Here is a 19474-nt window from a genome sequence, read left to right as displayed (position 1 = left end):
AAGGTGGGCCTTTGCTGCATATTGCAGCAAACACCCACCGGTAACACCAGCGATCGGTGGCAGTACTGACCTGTAAATGCCTCTGGTAAGGCTTCCGGAGGCCCTAGGGGAGCATGGGCTCAGCCATATTAGATTTGATTACTGCCGCCCTGTAAAGTCATCGGAGGCAGAAATCAGTTGCCAGGACAGCCTTGGGTCATACAAAGATCCGAGGCTGTCTCGTTTTGCATCCCGTTTTAACTACACAATGCAATAATGTACAAAATCCCCATATACTGCCATACTGTAGTATGGCAGTATATGGTAGGATCAATCAGACAACCTAGGGTTAAAGTAACCTAGGGGGTCTTAAAAATAGTAAAAAATAAAAGTAAAAAAACAAGCTACATTAAAAAACCTAAAAATTCAAATCACCCCCCTTTCACTAGAAGTCATATTAATATAAATAAACAGTAAAGATCATAAACACATTAGGTATTAACGCATTCAAAAATGCCCAATCTATCATAATATAATACTGGTTTTGTCACTTCGTTTAACTCTGTAATGGAAAATAGTGCCCAAAATCGCAAATGGCACTTTTTTGCCATTTTGAAAAATATAAAAAATTCAATAAAAAGTGATCAAAGGGATGCACCATCCTAATAATAGAAGCATTGAAAACTTCATCAAAAGTCACAAAAAATAACACCACCCACAGCTCTATACACCAAAGTATGAAAAAGTTATTACTGCCAGAAGAGGGCAAAATGAAGAATTTTCTTTTAGTACAGGTTTTAATTTTTGTACATGTATGAAAACATTATAAAACCTATAAAAATGTGTTATCTCAGTGATCGTACTGACCCACATAATGAAGTAGACCTGTCATTTGGGGCACACAGTGAAAGCTGTAAAATCCAAGCCCACAAGAAAATGGCGCAAATGCATTTTTCATCATTTTCACTGCATTCACAAAAAAATTCTGCTTCCCAGTACATGGCATAGAATAGTATATACCGTCACTATGAAGTGCAATTTGTTATGCAGAAAACAAAGCAAAACAGAGCTCTTTACATGGAAAAATAAAAAAAAGTTATTGCTTTTTAAAAGTGGGGAGTAAAAAATGGAAAGGCAAAAACAAAAAGAGGATTTACATTATTCTTCCTCATATCATCAGTCAGGGGATTTTCCTTTGTTTAAAAAGAAACATTGAACAGATTGACCCTTTCCTTATCTCCCTACAGCATGAGCCCATATTATTCCTCATCTCCCTCCACCATGACCCCATGTTATTCCTCATCTCCCTCCACCATGACCCCAGGTTATTCCTCATCTCCCTCCACCATGACCCCAGGTTATTCCTCATCTCCCTCCACCATGACCCCAGGATATTCCTCATCTCCCTCCACCATGACCCCAGGTTATTCCTCATCTCCCTCCACCATGACCCCAGGATATTCCTCATCTCCCTCCACCATGACCCCAGGTTATTCCTCATCTCCCTCCACCATGACCCCATGTTATTCCTCATCTCCCTCCACCATGACCCCAGGATTTTCCTCATCTCCCTCCACCATGACCCCAGGTTATTCCTCATCTCCCTCCACCATGACCCCATGTTATTCCTCATCTCCCTCCACCATGACCCCATGTTATTCTTCATCTCCCTCCACCATGACCCCATGTTATTCCTCATCTCCCTCCACCATGACCCCAGGTTATTCCTCATCTCCCTCCACCATGACTCCATGTTATTCCTCATCTCCCTCCACCATGACCCCATGTTATTCCTCATCTCCCTCCACCATGACCCCAGGTTATTCTTCATCTCCCTCCACCATGACCCCAGGATATTCCTCATCTCCCTCCACCATGACCCCATGTTATTCCTCATCTCCCTCCACCATGACCCCAGAATATTCCTCATCTCCCTCCACCATGACCCCAGGTTATTCTTCATCTCCCTCCACCATGACCCCAGGTTATTCCTTATCTCCCTCCACCATGAACCCAGGTTATTCCTTATCTCCCTCCACCATGACCCCAGGATATTCCTCATCTCCCTCCACCATGAACCCAGGTTATTCCTTATCTCCCTACAGCATGACCCCAGGTTATTCCTCATCTCCCTCCACCATGACCCCAGGTTATTCCTCATCTCCCTCCACCATGACCCCAGGTTATTCCTTATCTCCCTACAGCATGACCCCATGTTATTCCTCATCTCCCTCCACCATGGCCCCATGTTATTCCTCATCTCCCTCCACCATGACCCCATGTTGTTGCTCAGAGGTTGGCACTTTCAGTTTCTAGTTTCTTGTCGCATTTATAATTGGGAAATAATTTTGGTCTTGTTTTTGCTTTCTTTCTGTCTCTATTTTTGCTTCCTTTCTTTGTTGTTTACAGAATGTATTTTTCGCTCTAGTACAAAGTTAAACGATACGGCTTTGCTTCCATAATATTTTTTCATAAAGAGCTTGTGTGCATGGAACCCTTTATTTAATTTAATTTTAAAAAATCTAAGTAGTCTATATGCTACAAAACTTCAAATTTATAGTTTATGAAGGAATTTATGTTTAAAAAGTTAAGAAAAAAATGTTCCTTTTATTTTAGGGCATCAGATACAATCTTGAAATTTTAAGACGCCACAGAATTTAGATAATTGATGCTAATTAATGTGACCAGACACCAGAATTTATGTTTTAAATTTAACAAATGTATTTTTCATTGTATTTTTTTTTTTACTTTTTACTTTAAAAGGATGATAATGTTTTATTTTAGATAATGTAAACTCGGAAAAAGAGTCTTTGTCACTTTGCCATTGTTTAAGAGTTAAGATATGACAAATATATTGAAGAATTAAAAAGTCATATATTAAAACTTTTACAATATTTTGTAGTAATAATGTTGGCAATGCCATAGTATGTACTTGACTGTATAATACAGTTATAGTAGTTGACGACATGTTTATTGATCATTCACCAGTAAACATAAGTTAATTCATACATAAAAAACAAGTCTTACAGTTAGTTACTACGTATTACATAGATTAATTCATACAAGGCAATCTTACAGTTAGTTACTACTTATTACTATATAGAGATGAAATCGACATTATTTCCTAAACATGAATTGTCAACAGATATATTAATGGAGGAAAAATCCTCCCATCATCGTACTTCCCCTAATACTTAAATATGGCACATGTTTAACCAAGAAAAGAAGAGAGAAAAAAAAAAAAAAAAAAAGAGAAAAAGAAAGAATAGATCTAGTATACTAGCAGGAGTCGGGTTACTACAACCGGACCAGAGGAGGTATCTCAACTCATCTGCTGCACTACCCAAGTTGAGGTTAAAATTGAAAGAGCGTATTTGGGTTCATATGTTCAAAATTAGCCACAGACGCCAATTATGTTTAAAATGTTTACTTCTTATTATGCCTTGTTCCCACATATACATTTCGTAGCGATGGCATTCATTCATACTCTCTATTATTGAGTCTCCATTAATCTGACTAGCAGATTTCCATTGCTTTGCAATAATCATTCTCACCACCGCACATAGTCTACTTATTAGCCATTTCTCGTTCTCAGAAAACCCCCTTGAATATATATCTAGTAGAGCAATGGCAGGGCAAGGTGGGGTATAGGTATTTCTTATTATTGAGATAAGATCGAAGGCATAGTTCCATATATGCACCACTCGATCACAAGTCCACCACATATGTAGAGTTGATGCTATAGCCGTACATCCTCTCCAGCAATGCTCGCTGGCATCTTGATTAACCTTTGCAAGTTTTTGGGGGGTTATATACCACCTACTCCTAATTTTAAACAAATTATCCATATGATTTGTACATCGCATGTTCCTATTTGAATCCTCTATTGCCTTCCTCCACTGTTCTTCTGAGAAGGACAGTCCAAGTTCTTTTTCCCACCTTACCATGTACGGTAGTTTACCCCTACTATCCCGATGAATAAGATCTCTATATGCTGCAGAGGTGCCTCCCTTTGATCTAAATGACTTAATATATGTTATAAATCTCAGACTAATGTCGACCGATTCCTCCAAAAAATCTTTTACTGAGTGGAGTAGGGATTTAAGCCTAAGGTATTTGAACCAGTCCGATGGGGGTATATTAAATTCCTGTCTTAATTCTCTAAATGATATCCAATTTCCATTTCTCTTCAGGGCACTCAAATTTTTAATTCCTGCTTTTATCCATACAGTCAGATCAAGGTCCTCGACTAAACATTCCACGGATATTAGATCTATTTCATCTGGGGAAAGTTTTATTTTATCTTTAAAAAGATAGCAGTACTTACTCCATGCATGCAACGTCTCATCTGTCGTTACTAATATGTCCCTCCCTAAAGTACCTAATCTTTTTTTCCCCTTTAATTCTATCAGTTTATCCAATAACAGAGCTTTTAATGATCGTACATTTGCTACCTCTAATTCTATTCTTTCCCACCTATCCTGTGTTCTCTCTGTAGACCACCATTTCTTAATAGGTTCTAATAAAGCTGCTTCTTGATAGAGCGCTATGCTAGGAAGTCCTGCTCCTCCCAAACTCTTTGGACAGTTGAGGACCCTCCTCGCTATTCTTGGTTTTTTGTATGCCCAGACCCATATAACTAAGTATCTCTCTATTTCCTTAATGACATGCTTAGTTAGTGGAACCGGAACACATCTAAAATTATACAGAATTATCGGCAAGATATTTTGCTTGACATAAAAGACTCTATCTAGTAAAGCTGTCCCTAAAGATGAGCCCTTTTTACATATCTCTTTAACCTTATCGAGAACAAACTGACTATTAACTTTTCTTGTGTAATCTATTGTTCGTCCTATTCTTATCCCAAGATAGACAAAACTTTCTTTTGCGATTACATATTTAAACCTATTTGCAATTTCTTGCTCCAACATAGGATTCCCGTTGAGAACCAAAATATGGCTTTTACTCGCATTTACTTTGTAATAAGACAATATTGAAAATTCCTCAAGCGTATTCCCTAAGGCTTCCAACGAAACCAGCGGGTCGGAGCATGAGATCACAATATCGTCGGCATACAAACTAATTTTATACTCCGATATGTTCGTTTTAATTCCCTCTATCTCACTATTACGCCTTATCGAGCACGCCAGGGGCTCGATAAACAAATTAAAGAGCAGGGGGGACAGCGGGCACCCCTGTCGGGTGCCATTACTTAGTTCAAATTTCTCGCTGGAGAGTCCCATGTTAGATACAAAGGCTGAGGGCCTGTTATAGAGGTTCATAACTAAGGAGATAAAAGTTTCTGGTAGGCCCATATTTACCAAAACAGCCTTCAAGAAGTCCCAGTGTACTCTGTCAAATGCTTTTTCTGCATCAATTGACAGAAGTACACTGGGGGCTCTCATTTTATTTGCAATCTCTATTAGGTTTATAGTACGTCTAGTCGAATCTCTTGTTTGTTTACCTGGCATAAAGCCCACCTGATCAAGATGAATTATTGATTCAATGACCACTCTTAACCTTGCCGCTAAGACTGCCGAAAATATTTTAATATCCGAGTTAAGAAGTGATATCGGTCGATAATTTTCGCAAAGTGTTTTGTCCTTTCCTGCTTTAGGGATTGTAACTATTGTTGCTTCCAACATCTCTTTCAAACATTTTCCTCCTTCCCTAAAGTTATTAAATAAATCAGTCAACGGTTGGGAAAGGATGTTAGCAAATTCTATATAGAATTCATTAATAATGCCATCGGGGCCCGGGGCTTTTGCTTTTTTTAGATTCTCCATAGTTCTAAGTACTTCTTCAGCACTGAACCTGGCACCTAAGGCCTCAGCTTTTTCCTTATTAAGTTTGGGAATATGTAATGTCTCGAGAAATTTGTTGATTCGGCCCAGGTCTGGCTTCTGAAAACCTTCTACTTTTTCCAAATTATAAAGACCTGAATAAAAATCCGCAAATACCCCCAAAATTTTTTGAGGGTCACTAATTGTCTCTCCCGCTTTATTTTTGATGGCTTCGATCCTGTTGTCACACAGCTTCCTTACTCGGCTTTTCGTTAACACCTTTGCTTTGTGTCCCAGTGAGTATTTTTTTGCATTAAGTTTATACAAATCCTCCGTATATTCTCTCAAAAATGTATTCTGCAGCTTATTGCGAGCTTTATTTAGTTTGTCCCAACTATTAGCATCTCTAGTCTCCTTATGAATTTTTTCTAATGCCTCAATCTCTTTAATTATTTTTATACGTTCGTTGTTATCACTTTTCCACTGTCTACTGTTTAGTTCTTGGAAAGTCCCTCTGATGCTAGCTTTATGCGTACACCACTGGAGCGAGTTTAGCTTAACATTCCCTGTACTATCTAATAAGTTTTTTACCTTTATGCCTATTTCCTTGTGGTGCAGTTTAAGTAATCTTGTTTTCATTCTCCATCTCGGTCTGGTTTTCCGAATCTGATTTATATGCAATGAAAGTTTAATAGGAGCATGGTCAGACCAAACCATTGGCATTATTGCCACTTCTTTTATAGCAGGTAATAAATTCATATCAACTAGGAAATAATCCAAGCGAGAGTAGCTATTATGGGGCTTCGAAAAAAAGGTAAAATCCTTTTCATTCCCATGGAGATATCTCCATACATCATGATAATTCTGTTGATATATAATGTCTTTAATCGATATTCTCTTTGCATTACCGGTAGTGTCTAAGTCCAAGTCTATTATAGAATTAAAGTCTCCCCCAATAATAGCTCCCCCATGTTGGCCTTCCCTAATTTTTTTAAATACTTCTTTTATGAATTTTTTCTGATTGCTGTTAGGGGCATAGATGTTGGCGAGCGTAAAAGCCGTATTGTTTAAATTACAGTTCATTATGATATATCTGCCCTCATCATCACTATTTATTTTATTTACTATAAGGTTCAGACTATTATGAATTGCTATTAGGACACCACTCTTCTTCTTTTTATTGCATGCATAATAGATAGCACTAAATTGGCTATTCTTAAATCGGTGTATATCCTTTTGCAACAAATGCGTTTCTTGTAAGAACACAATTTTACACTGTGAATTAATAATTTCTTTCCACACCAAAAACCTTTTTCGTGCCGAATTTAACCCTCTCACATTAATACTAAGGAAATTGATACTCATTTCCCTAGGATATGTTTTGACTGTCCCTCATCATATCGAGCCCCCCACTTCCTCAAGACCTCTCCCACTTTCTCCCTATCCTTACCCTTATACCTTAGAAAAAGACGAGAAAAGAGAAAAAAGAAAAAGAAGAAAAAAAAAAAGAAAAAACTAAGATTAGTAAAACATGTAAGTGCCATATGTACTAATAATTGTTCCCTCATAAACCAAAACAATTGATAAGGGAAGTACAATCCTGGAATTTCCTTTTCCAGATTGTGACGTGACAGTAACAGATATAATCGATGATCCATCTGTTAATGTGGCAGACATTCCGTTTTTGCGGTTATTTGTGTGCTCGATGCCATCCAGGATCCAATTTTTGCGGGATTTGGGCGCACGAGGGTATCGCAGATTCTTCTATCGGCCATCCCCATGATTTCAGTAGTTCCTCTGCTTGGGTCGCAGAGGTACATATATGACCTGTGCCTTCAACTTCAAATATTAGCTTCACTGGAAAGCCCCATCTATAACGTATGTTCCTGGCTTGCAGGCTCATAGTCACATTCTTAAATGCTCGTCTCTTATTTACAGTCCCAGGAGACACATCTTGCAGCACCTTTATATCCTTATATTTTTCAGGTACCGTTTTCTTTGCCCTGACTGCCTGGACAAATTCTTTCTTAACATGATAATAATGGATTCTCGCAATAATGTCCCGTGGAGCCTGAGCGGGTGCCGTATCCGGTTTTTTTAATCTGTGTGCCCTGTCGATCATCAGATCTGAATCTGTTGCTTCGGGGAGGTACGCTTGCATTAAGTCCCATAAAAAGACCAAGATCTCTTGGTCTTTAATATTCTCCGGTACACCTCTGAGGCGGATGTTGTTGCGCCTAGACCGATCTTCTAGTTCTAGAATCTTTAATTCTTGTCGCTCTATTTTTTCCTGCTGAGTTCGAGCCACCTCTATCAATGAATTACATGTGCGTGCTACATTACTTATTTCTTCCTCCGTCTTTGCTGTTCTTTCACCCAACTGTGTTACCTCCTGTCTGATCTCATTTGACAGGGTTTTCATGTCAATATGTATTTTATCGTAAAATGTGTCCATTATACGTTCCATTGCACTTTCTATGTTACTACTGAAGGCTGCAGCCGGTGAGACTTGGCTAGAAGGGGTTGTCGGTTCTTGATTCCCTGTAGCACACTCCTTATTCTCTATATCTCCATCTTTTGGGAGTGTGGTATTCATATTTGTCTGGCCTTTGTTCTTGTTTTTCCTCAGACTCGGTGTATAATATGATGTCATTTTTTCCGCCTTTTTGGGGCTTTTTTTTGGTCTGCCCATAGATCAGAACTACAATATTTATTTATTTAACATGTGATTACAGGTAGGCATTTGGACCGGAGTGGTAGAGTATACGAGGAACAGAGAGGCAGAGCAGACGCTTCTAATTGCAGTGTATATTTCCTTTGACTGTATTAGGCTTTATTAGCAATTCCCGTACTATACAGTAGGAAGAAGGGGCTTTGTTACTTTATATTAGAACAGCAACAGTTGACCTATGTGGCCCGTCAGACAATATTGCACTTGTCACGGAGTTAGTGGATAAATAGTTTCACACAATTAAGAAATAGCAGTTAGTTATCACTTCACATGTCCACTGTGTGTTACCACTTGTTTACAATTAGAAGATAGCAGTTAGTTATCACTTCACCTTTCCACTGTGTGTTAACACTTGTTTACAATTCTGCTATTGTTTTAGTAAATTAATAGATAGTTATCTCTTCACACAGTTAGGAAATAGCAGTTAGTTATCGCTTCACGTGTCCACTGTGTGTTAACACTTGTTTACACTTCTGCTATTAGTTTAGAAAATTAGTAGATAGTTAATTCTTCACACAATTAGGAAATAGCAGTTAGTTATCTCTTCACATGTCCACTATGTGTTAACACATGTTTACAATTAGAAGATAGCAGTTAATTATCCCTTCACATTTCCACTATGTGTTAACACTTTGTTTACACTTCTGCTATTGTTTAGTAAATTAGTAGATACTTATCTCTTCACACAATTAGGAATAGCAGTCAGTTATCACGTCACATGTCCACTGTGTGTTAACACTTGTTTACACGTCTGCTTTTATTTTAGTAAATTTTAGATAATTAACTCTTCACACAATTCGGAAATAGCAGTTAGTTATCACTTCACATGTCCACTGTGTGTTAACACTCGTTTACAATTAGTAGATAGCAGTTAGTTATCACTTCACATTCCCACTTTTTGTTAACACTTTGTTAACACTTCTGTTATTGTTTTAGTAATTTAGTAGATAGTTATCTCTTCACACAGTTAGAGAATAGCAACTAGTTATCACTTCACATGTCCACTGTGTGTTAACACTTTGTTTACACTTCTGCTATTGCTTGGGTAAATTAGTAGATAATTATCTATTCACACAGTTAGGAAGTAGCGGTTAGTTATCACTTCACATGTCCACTGTGTGTTAACACTTATTTACACTTCTGCTATTACTTTATTAAATTAGTAGATAGTTAAATCTTCCCCCAATTACGAAATAGCAGTTAGTTAGCACTTCACATGTCCACTGTGTGTTAACACTTGTTTACAATTAGATGATAGCAGTTAGTTATCACTTCACATTTCCATTGTGTGCTAACACTATGTTTACACTTCTGCTATTGTTTGGTAAATTAGTAGATAGTTATCTCTTCACACAGTTAGGAATAGCAGTTAGTTATCAATTCACATATCCACTGTGTGTTAACACTTATTGCACTTCTGATATTATTTTATTAAATTAGTAGATAATTAGCTCTTCACACAATAAGGAAATAGCGTTTAATTAATACTTCCCATTCCGCTGTGCATGTACCCTTTTTAAGACTTCTGCTATTTTTCAATAGTTAGTAATTGATTAATTATCCGTTCCTTTTTGCTTCTTCGTATTTTAGGAATTTATAGTGACAGGCACTTACTTTACGATTTTACCAGCAGTTGGCCAGCACAGTTCAACATCCAAGCTTACTCCCCTCTTAGATCCTTAGCTCAGTCCAGGGGATCAACTATATTTTCCCTCCCCACCTGTTCCTGTCCGGTCCGGGACTCAGTCCTCTGGATCCGTTCTTTCAGATCTTTTCTCTCGTAGTCACCGCTACCCCGAAGCCGCAGCTCTCTCCTCAGGCGGCCGTTACCGGTCGTTCCAGGGACCACCAAACAGTCCCGGGATATGTCTTTACGGGCATTATCTTCGCGAGCCCCACCGGGTCTCTCTCGCGCCACTTTCCTCCGCGCCACTCCACTCGCACACCAGCCGCTACTTCCGGGACGCGCGCGCCTCCGCACGTCAGCACGTCATCACGTCATCACCCTTTGTATAATACAGTTATAAAAAAGCAGGACTTTGAAATACAAATGTTACTAACAAAAGTTTACTATACAGCACCAATACTGATTTTGTGACTGGAAAGAAATTCTAAAAATGTTTCCTAAAATTATTTTAAAAATAAAAACATATCTCAATATTTGATTGGACATAAAAAGCACTTGATTGTATGATATTCTTCTGCTCCATGAAGCCATTTCCCAGACAGGGCAGTCCCATGGTCATTGGAGACGCCTTGTCTGCATGGATTTGCATTCCCTATTGTTCAGGATGTGGAATCAGTAGGGAATCACAGGGCGACATTTCAAATGATTTGCAAATGAAGTTATCTAGTTTCATCAGAAAGACACATCCTGGCCTTTCTTTAGTGGGAAGGGATAATAAACACATAACAAAGGAGAACACTCATAACAAGACACTCTTAAACAAAAAGCCTCGCTGATAAGGAAGTGGGACCAACACCCTTCCTTTACATGGGGGAGGTTGTTGAGACAAAAGGGGGCCGACTAAGTAGTATAAGAAACCCAGATACAACTCACATGAGGAGAACTTCTTGTTGGAAGATCTTACTGTAGGAGCTTAGACTGAGAGACTGAGACACAGAATGGAGAGAGAGCTGATCCAGATATGTGTGGAGGAGGGAGCCTGGGAAGGAGGACATGAAGCTGGTGCCAAGGACCCCCAGGATGGTGAGTACTGACAGCCTTCATTGCTTTCTAGAAATAATTTTTCCTCTGCCACATTATTTCTGCCTATATCCACTACCACAAAATATAGCCTTTCAAACGGAAAAATAGCGGGAGTGCCTCCACAATATTGGTGTTTATTTGACTCTCATGACTTGTTCTATTTTTGGGCGCAAAATTGTGGCACTGCTTGTGAATCTGAGATATTTCCGTCTCTATTGGGTACAATTTTTGGTGCAAAATTATTGCAGCTAAACGCTGGTCTCGGGAGTTCATAGCGATTGCACTTGTATTTCTGAAGTGTTTGCAAAAGGATTGTGACACGGAAGTCTGATATGAATCTGTTCACCCGTTAAACTGAGTTCACCAGAAAAAAATGGTGCACTCAAGCTCCTGGCTTCATAAATCTGGAGCCAATAGAACTCCTTAGACTAGTTTTCTGCAGCTCTAATTGTGCGCCAAAACATTTTGTAAAAGCGGTGGATTCCCTAACAGCGCCCAAATTGTGGGCACTTCTAAAGTCGATAATGAAGACCCCCATTGTGCTTTTTATCAAATGTATGATTTTCATTGTACATTCACAGTTTGCAGTAAAAAATGCATCTCAACTGCATAAAAATAAAAATGCAGCAATAGGAGTAAAGAGGTGCAGAAATGTAGGGGTACAGTCATGTACAGATGTAGGAGTGCAGTCATGTGCAGATATAGGGGTGTAGTCATGTACAGATATAGGGGTGCAGTCATGTACAGGTGTAGGGGTACAGTCATGTACAGATGTAGGGGTGCAGTCATGTACAGGTGTAGGGGTACAGTCATGTACAGGTGTAGGGGTGCAGTCATGTACAGGTGTAGGGGTGCAGTCATGTACAGCTGTAGGGGTACAGTCATGTACAGGTGTAGGGGTGCAGTCATGTACAGGTGTAGGGGTGCAGTCATGTACAGGTGTAGGGGTACAGTCATGTACAGATGTAGGGGTGCAGTCATGTATAGATGTAGGGGTGCAGTCATGTACAGGTGTAGGGGTGCAGTCATGTACAGCTGTAGGGGTGCAGTCATGTACAGGTGTAGGGGTGCAGTCATGTACATATGTAGGGGTGCAGTCATGTACAGGTGTAGGGGTGCAGTCATGTACAGCTGTAGGGGTGCAGTCATGTACAGGTGTAAGGGTGCAGTCATGTACAGGTGTAGGGGTGCAGTCATGTACAGGTGTAAGGGTGCAGTCATGTACAGATATAGGGGTACAGTCATGTACAGGTGTAGGGGTGTAGTCATTTACACGTGTAGGGGTACAGTCATGTACAGGTGTAGGGGTACAGTCATGTACAGGTGTAGGGGTGCAGTCATGTACAGGTGTAGTCAGGTACAGGTGTAGGGGTGTAATCATGTACAGGTGTAGGGGTACAGTCAAGTACAGGAGTAGGGGGACAGTCATGTACAGGTGTAGGGTTGCAGTCATGTACAGGTGTAGGGGTGCAGTCATGTACAGGTGTAGGGGTGTAATCATGTACAGGTGTAGGGGTACAGTCAAGTACAGGAGTAGGGGGACAGTCATGTACAGGTGTAGGGTTGCAGTCATGTACAGGTGTAGGGGTACAGTCATGTACAGGTGTAGGGGTGCAGTCATGTACAGGTGTAGTCAGGTACAGGTGTAGGGGTGTAATCATGTACAGGTGTAGGGGTACAGTCAAGTACAGGAGTAGGGGGACAGTCATGTACAGGTGTAGGGGTGCAGTCATGTACAGGTGTAGGGGTGTAGTCAGGTACAGGTGTAGGGGTGTAATCATGTACAGGTGTAGGGGTGTAATCATGTACAGGTGTAGGGGTACAGTCAAGTACAGGAGTAGGGGGACAGTCATGTACAGGTGTAGGGTTGCAGTCATGTACAGGTGTAGGGGTACAGTCAAGTACAGGAGTAGGGGTACAGTCATGTACAGGTGTAGGGGTACAGTCATGTACAGGTGTAGGGGTACAGTCATGTACAGGTGGGGGTGCAAAGATGTACATATATTGAAATATAAAGCTTCACATATGTACAAAATAGGGATCATTCATCTTTAGTCTGGACATTTGTCTGTCTTTTTTTCCCCTGGTTTTGGACTTGTTTGATTTATCTTAGAGGGTGAGATATGATATATAAAATGTTATAAATATTTATATCATTACAGATTTATTAACTTTGTTATTGATCAACTTGTTATTCAACCTTATATTGTAGATGACGTTACTTGTGACTCAGAGGAACATCTGATATCTTCAGATATTAAAGCTGATGATTGTGGGATCACACAAGATACATGTATAGAAAACAACAGCAGAAAGGTTTCACCCTCAGACCTTCATTGCAACAATCTATCATCTGATTCTATTACATCGAACACTTCTTCTGATACAACACAGACTAAAAATCCAAAAAGGAGCCACCACAGAGAAGCCGAGCATCTAAGAACTGCAACCAGGAAGACATTTTCTTGTTCTAAATGTGAGAAATGTTTTACTCTTAAATGGAATCTCCTCACACATCAGAAAATTCACACAGGGGAGAAGCCGTTTTCATGTTCGGAATGTGGAAAATGTTTTATTCAAAAATCAGATCTAGTTCAGCACGAGAGAATTAACACAGGGGAGAAGACGTTCTTTTGTTCGCAATGTGCCAAATGTTTTATTGAAAAATCAAATCTTCTTGTACATGAGAGAATTCACACAGGGGAGAAGCCATTTTCATGTTCAGAATGTGGCAAATGTTTTCGTCATAAATCAGAACTTGTTCAGCACGAGAGAATACACACAGGGGAGAAACCGTTTTCCTGTTCAGAATGTGGCAAATGTTTACGTCATAAATCAGATCTTGTTAAAAATGTGAGAATTCACACAGGGGAGAAGCCATTTTCATGTTCAGAATGTGGCAAATGTTTTCGTCAGAAATCATATCTTGTTAAACATGAGAGAATTCACACAGGGGAGAAGCCGTTTTCCTGTTCAGAATGTGGCAAATGTTTTCGTCATAAATCAGAACTTGTTAAACATGTGAGAATTCACACAGGGGAGAAGCCATTTTCATGTTCAGAATGTGGCAAATGTTTTCGTCAGAAATCATATCTTGTTAAACATGAGAGTATTCACACAGGGGAGAAGCCGTTTTCATGTTCAGAATGTGGCAAATGTTTTCGTCAGAAATCAAAACTTATTGAACATGAGAGAATTCACACAGGGGAGAAGCCGTTTTCATGTTCAGAATGTGGCAAATGTTTTCGTCAGAAATCAGATCTTGTTAAACATGAGAGAATTCACACAGGGGAGAAGCCGTTTTCATGTTCAGAATGTGGCAAATGTTTTAGTCAGAAATCAAAACTTATTGAACATGAGAGAATTCACACAGGGGAGAAGCCGTTTTCATGTTCAGAATGTGACAAATGTTTTTTTCAAAAATCTCATCTTGTTAAACATGAGAGAATTCACACAGGGGAGAAACCATTTTCATGTTCAGAATGTGGCAAATGTTTTATTAGGAAATCAGATCTTGTTAAACACGAAAGAATTCACACAGGGGAGAAGCGGTTTTCATGTTCAGAATGTGGCAAATGTTTTCGTCAGAAATCAAAACTTATTGAACATGAGAGAATTCACACAGGGGAGAAGCCGTTTTCATGTTCAGAATGTGGCAAATGTTTTATTAGGAAATCAGATCTTGTTAAACACGAAAGAAATCACACAGGGGAGAAGCAGTTTGTGTAAACAATGTGACAAATGTTTTGCAATGAAATCCCATCTCTAAACACGTCTCTCACACAGGAAAAAACAACATTTTAATGTTAAGAATGTGGCAAACATTTTCCTTTTTTTTACATATGAGAGGAGCCACAAGGGGAGAAGTCTTGTTCTTATTGAAGATCTGCATTTGTAATTGAGTTTGATGTTGAGTTGTATGAGATGCAATAACCAATAAACTTCAGATTGAATTAGAGAACTTGTACAATTATGTAACACAATCAGAATAAGAGAGAAAAATGGGGAGGAGCTCGGATAAAGGAGCAGCTGATGTTTTGCCTGAGTGTGAACACGGGGGAATTTATTATTGGCTTTTCTTCATTTTTTTTCGGCAGATCTTATTCTCTGTCTTGCTGCGCCATATTTATGATGTGTTAGAGCCAGGGGCATCGCAATGTCAAAGTTTCCAGGGCACGAGCCCCGTATCTTTCATCCAGTTCCCAGAATATACACCCCACCACCTGCAGAGAGATACAGCCAGCTGAGGATGGCAGAAAACCTTTCCTGAAATACGCACCAATCAGGGCTGTCAGTGCTGCCCTCGTCCCCTCGACAGGTGTGCTGCTTCCTGTCTGAATTGGGAAGCTCATTGTGCTGGCCCCGCCCCTTCTTTGGCCCTGCCCCCCTGCCCCTCTTTCCCTCTTTTACTCGTCTGAAGCTGTCCTGCTCTTTTCCTGCTCTTGTCAAAGTTTGCAGTGAGGGTTCCTTCCTCCAGGAACAAGGACCAGGTTATTGAGTGACACAGCCCCCCCCCCCCCCGCTCACAGCAGCATGAGATAGGTTATTCCAGGCCAGTGAAAGAAAAACAGGTGTCCTTTTATCGTTAAATTGCGGACAAACTTATTAATGTCACAAATTGATTTATTTTCTATTTGTGGCACTAATAAGTTTGTCAGCAATTTACCGATAAAAAGACATTTTCCTTCTCATGAACAATCCATGGTCACACAAGTTACTCCTGTCTGCAATGGACAATTATTTGTAATAACATTTGTGGTGATTTCAGCTTTGGTGAGCCACTTACTATAGTGAATTTGATGCTGCTGGACACATCTCAGGCTACGGATGGCAACTTTTTGACCAGTCCAAGGACCTCAATGTCAGCAACCGGTTCTTTTATCCATCACAATCACATACACCCTCTATGGATACGTTTCAAAACAGAATTAAACAAGATTTATCTACTCCACATAAGGAGGAGTTTTCCTTCCATATAAGAAATCTGTCCAAAAAACACTTCACATCTCTAGATTCACGCACTACGCTCATTCCACCGAAATCATCTTCTTTGACTTAAGGTTTCAGGGGACAGTGGGCCATATTTTCATCACTAGCAGTTTCAGGAAACCCACTGCGGGAAACATACTTCACTACAAGAGTCAACATCCAATACAAACAACTAAGGTTATTTGGTTTGGCTAGTTGATCGGAAGTAGGAGAAATTTTTGTGAAATTTCTGATTTTCACAAGGAATCTACAGAGATTTCATAAATATAAAAAAATCAGGGTCACCCCCAATGGTCTTTGACCAGGGCTGAGGATATTGCTGCACACAAGGATCGCAAAATACCTTACTCCGAAAGAAAACCTCCAATTATTGCACAAAAAATTGCCTCAACAATAATACACCTGTTGTGTCTCTACAGTTATTCCACAGTTCTATAGAATCAAACTTATAGTACTAATTTTGTAAAATGTCAGAACTCCAAAACTTGTGAAAAACAACTTGGTATTTTAGGATCAATCAGACAACCCAGGGTTAAAGTAACCTAGGGGGTCTTAAAAATAGTAAAAATAAAAGTAAAAAAAAAGCTTAAAATTCAAATCACCCCCCTTTCGCTAGAAGTCATATTAATATAAATAAAAAGTAAAGATCATAAATACATTAGATATCGCCGCATCTGAAAATACTCAATCTATCAAAATATAATAACAGTTTTGTCACTACGTTTAACCCCGTAAGGCAAAAGTCGCAACTGGCACTTTTTTGCCAGTTTGAAAACTCAATAAAAAGTGATCAAAAGGTCACACCGTCCTAATATTAGAAGCATTGAAAACTTCATCAAAAGTCACAAAAAATTACACCACCCACAGCTCTGTACACCAAAGTATGAAAAAGTTATTTGCGCCAGAAGACGGCAGAATGAATTTTTTTTTTTCTACAGGTTTAATTATTGAACATGTATAAAAACATTATAAAACCTATAAAAATGTGTTATCTCAGTGATCGTACTGACCCACATAATGAAGTGGACCTGTCATTTGGGGCACACAGTGAAAGCTGTAAAATCCAAGCCCACAAGAAAATGACGCAAATGCATTTTTTCATCATTTTCACTGCATTAAAAAAAAAATTTCGGCTTCCCAGTACATGGCATAGAATAGTATATACCGTCACTATGAAGTGCAATTTGTTACGCAGAAAACAAAGCAAAACAGAGCTCTTTACATGAAACAATAAAAAGGTATTGCTTTTTAAAAGTGGGGAGTTAAAAATGGAAAAGAAAAACCAAAAAAAGTCGTTAGAGGATTTACATTATTCTTCCTCATATCATCAGTCAGGGGATTTTCCTTTATTTAAAAAGAAACATTGAACAGATTGACCCTTTCCTTATCTCCCTACAGCATGAACCCATGTTATTCCTTATTTCCCTCCACCATGACCCCATGTTATTCCTCATCTCCCTCCACCATGACCCCAGGTTATTCCTTATCTCCCTACAGCATGACCCCAGGTTATTCCTCATCTCCCTCCACCATGACCCCAGGTTATTCCTCATCTCCCTCCACCGTGACCCCAGGTAATTCCTCATCTCCCTCCACCATGAGCCCAGGTTATTCCTCATCTCCCTCCACCATGACCCCAGAATATTCCTCATCTCCCTTCACCATGACCCCATGTTGTTCCTCATCTCCCTCCACCATGACTCCATGTTATTACTCATCTCCCTCCACCATGACCCCAGAATATTCCTCATCTCCCTTCACCATAACCCCATGTTGTTCCTCATCTCCCTCCACCATGACTCCATGTTATTCCTCATCTCCCTCCACCATGACCCCAGAATATTCCTCATCTCCCTCCACCATGACCCCAGAATATTCCTCATCTTCCTCCACCATGACCCCAGGTTATTCCTCATCTCCCTCCACCATGACCCCATGTTATTCCTCATCTCCCTCCACCATGACCCCAGGTTATTCCTCATCTCCCTCCACCATGACCCCAGGTTATTCCTCATCTCCCTCCACCATGACCCCATGTTATTCCTCATCTGCCTCCACCATGTCCCCAGGTTATTCCTCATCTCCCTCCACCATGACCCCATGTTGTTTCTCAGAGGTTGGCACTTTCAGTTTCTAGTTTCTTGTCGCTTATATAATTGGGAAATAATTTTGGGCTTGTTTTTGCTTTCTTTCTCTCTCTATTTTTGCTTCCTTTCTTTGTTGTTTACAGAATGTATTTTTCGCTCTAGTAAAAAGTTAATTGATACGGCTGCTTCCATAATTTTTTTTCATAAAGCGCTAGTGTGCATGGAACCCTTTATTTAATTTAATTTAAAAAATCTAAGTCATCTATATGCTACAAAACTTCAAATTTATAGTTTATGAAGGAATTTATGTTTAAAGAGTTAAGAAATAAAAATGTTCCTTTTATTTTAGGGCATCAGATACAATCTTGAAATTTTAAGACGCCACAGAATTTAGATAATTGATGCTAATTAATGTGACCAGACACCGGAATTTATGTTTTAAATTTAACAAATGTATTTTTCATTGTATTTTTTGTTTTACTTTTTACTTTAAAAGGGTGATAATGTTTTATTTTAGATAATGTAAACTCGGAAAAAGAGTCTTTGTCACTTTGCCATTGTTTAAGAGTAGAGATGAGTGAACATACTCGTCCGAGCTTGATGCTCGTTCGAGCATTAGCGTACTCGAAACTGCTCGTTGCTCGGACAAATACTTCGCCCGCTCGAGAAAATGGCATCTCCCGCCGTTTTGCTTTTTGGCGGCCAGAAACAGAGCCAATCACAAGCCAGGAGACTCTGCACTCCACCCAGCATGACGTGGTACCCTTACACATCGTTAGCAGTGGATGACTGGCCAGATCAGGTGACCCTGGAATAGACTAGCCCCTGCCTGCGCTGCTCGGATCATTCTGTGTCTGGATGCCACTAGGGAGAGAGCTGCTGCTGGTCAGGGAAAGCGTTAGGCTGTTCTATTAGAATAGTGTTAGGCAGGAGTGATTCTACAAGAACCCAACAGCCCTTCTTAGGGCTACAATAACGTTATACATTTTTTTTTTTATTTGCAGCTAGTACCATATTGTGAGGAATTTGCAGGGGGACTTGCTACCGTTGTGTTTAGCTCTTAGTGACACACATATCCACCTCAAACACCAAAGTGGGACAATTTATTAGGGGTTTGATTTCAATTACGCACAGTCTGCCAGTTTCTTTTTATTTTACGTTTATTTTTTGATAACTCAGCGTCATCTCATCTGGC

General features: G+C 39.6%; 1 protein-coding gene across 1 annotated transcript in view; it reads left to right on the top strand.

Moving 5' to 3' along the window:
• The window catches only part of LOC140076197 (uncharacterized), a 54122-nt gene that overhangs the window by 9810 nt on the left and 24838 nt on the right, over positions 1-19474 (top strand). The window contains exon 4 of the mRNA XM_072122712.1: positions 13887-14892. Coding sequence (XP_071978813.1) covers positions 13887-14892 — 1006 coding nt within the window. The remainder of the gene's footprint in view (positions 1-13886; positions 14893-19474) is intronic.

Source organism: Engystomops pustulosus, chromosome 8 (genome assembly GCF_040894005.1).
Source record: "Engystomops pustulosus chromosome 8, aEngPut4.maternal, whole genome shotgun sequence".
Classification (NCBI taxonomy): domain Eukaryota; kingdom Metazoa; phylum Chordata; class Amphibia; order Anura; family Leptodactylidae; genus Engystomops; species Engystomops pustulosus.
Note: the sequence above shows the minus strand (reverse complement) of the source record. Positions and strands in the feature narration are given on the sequence as shown.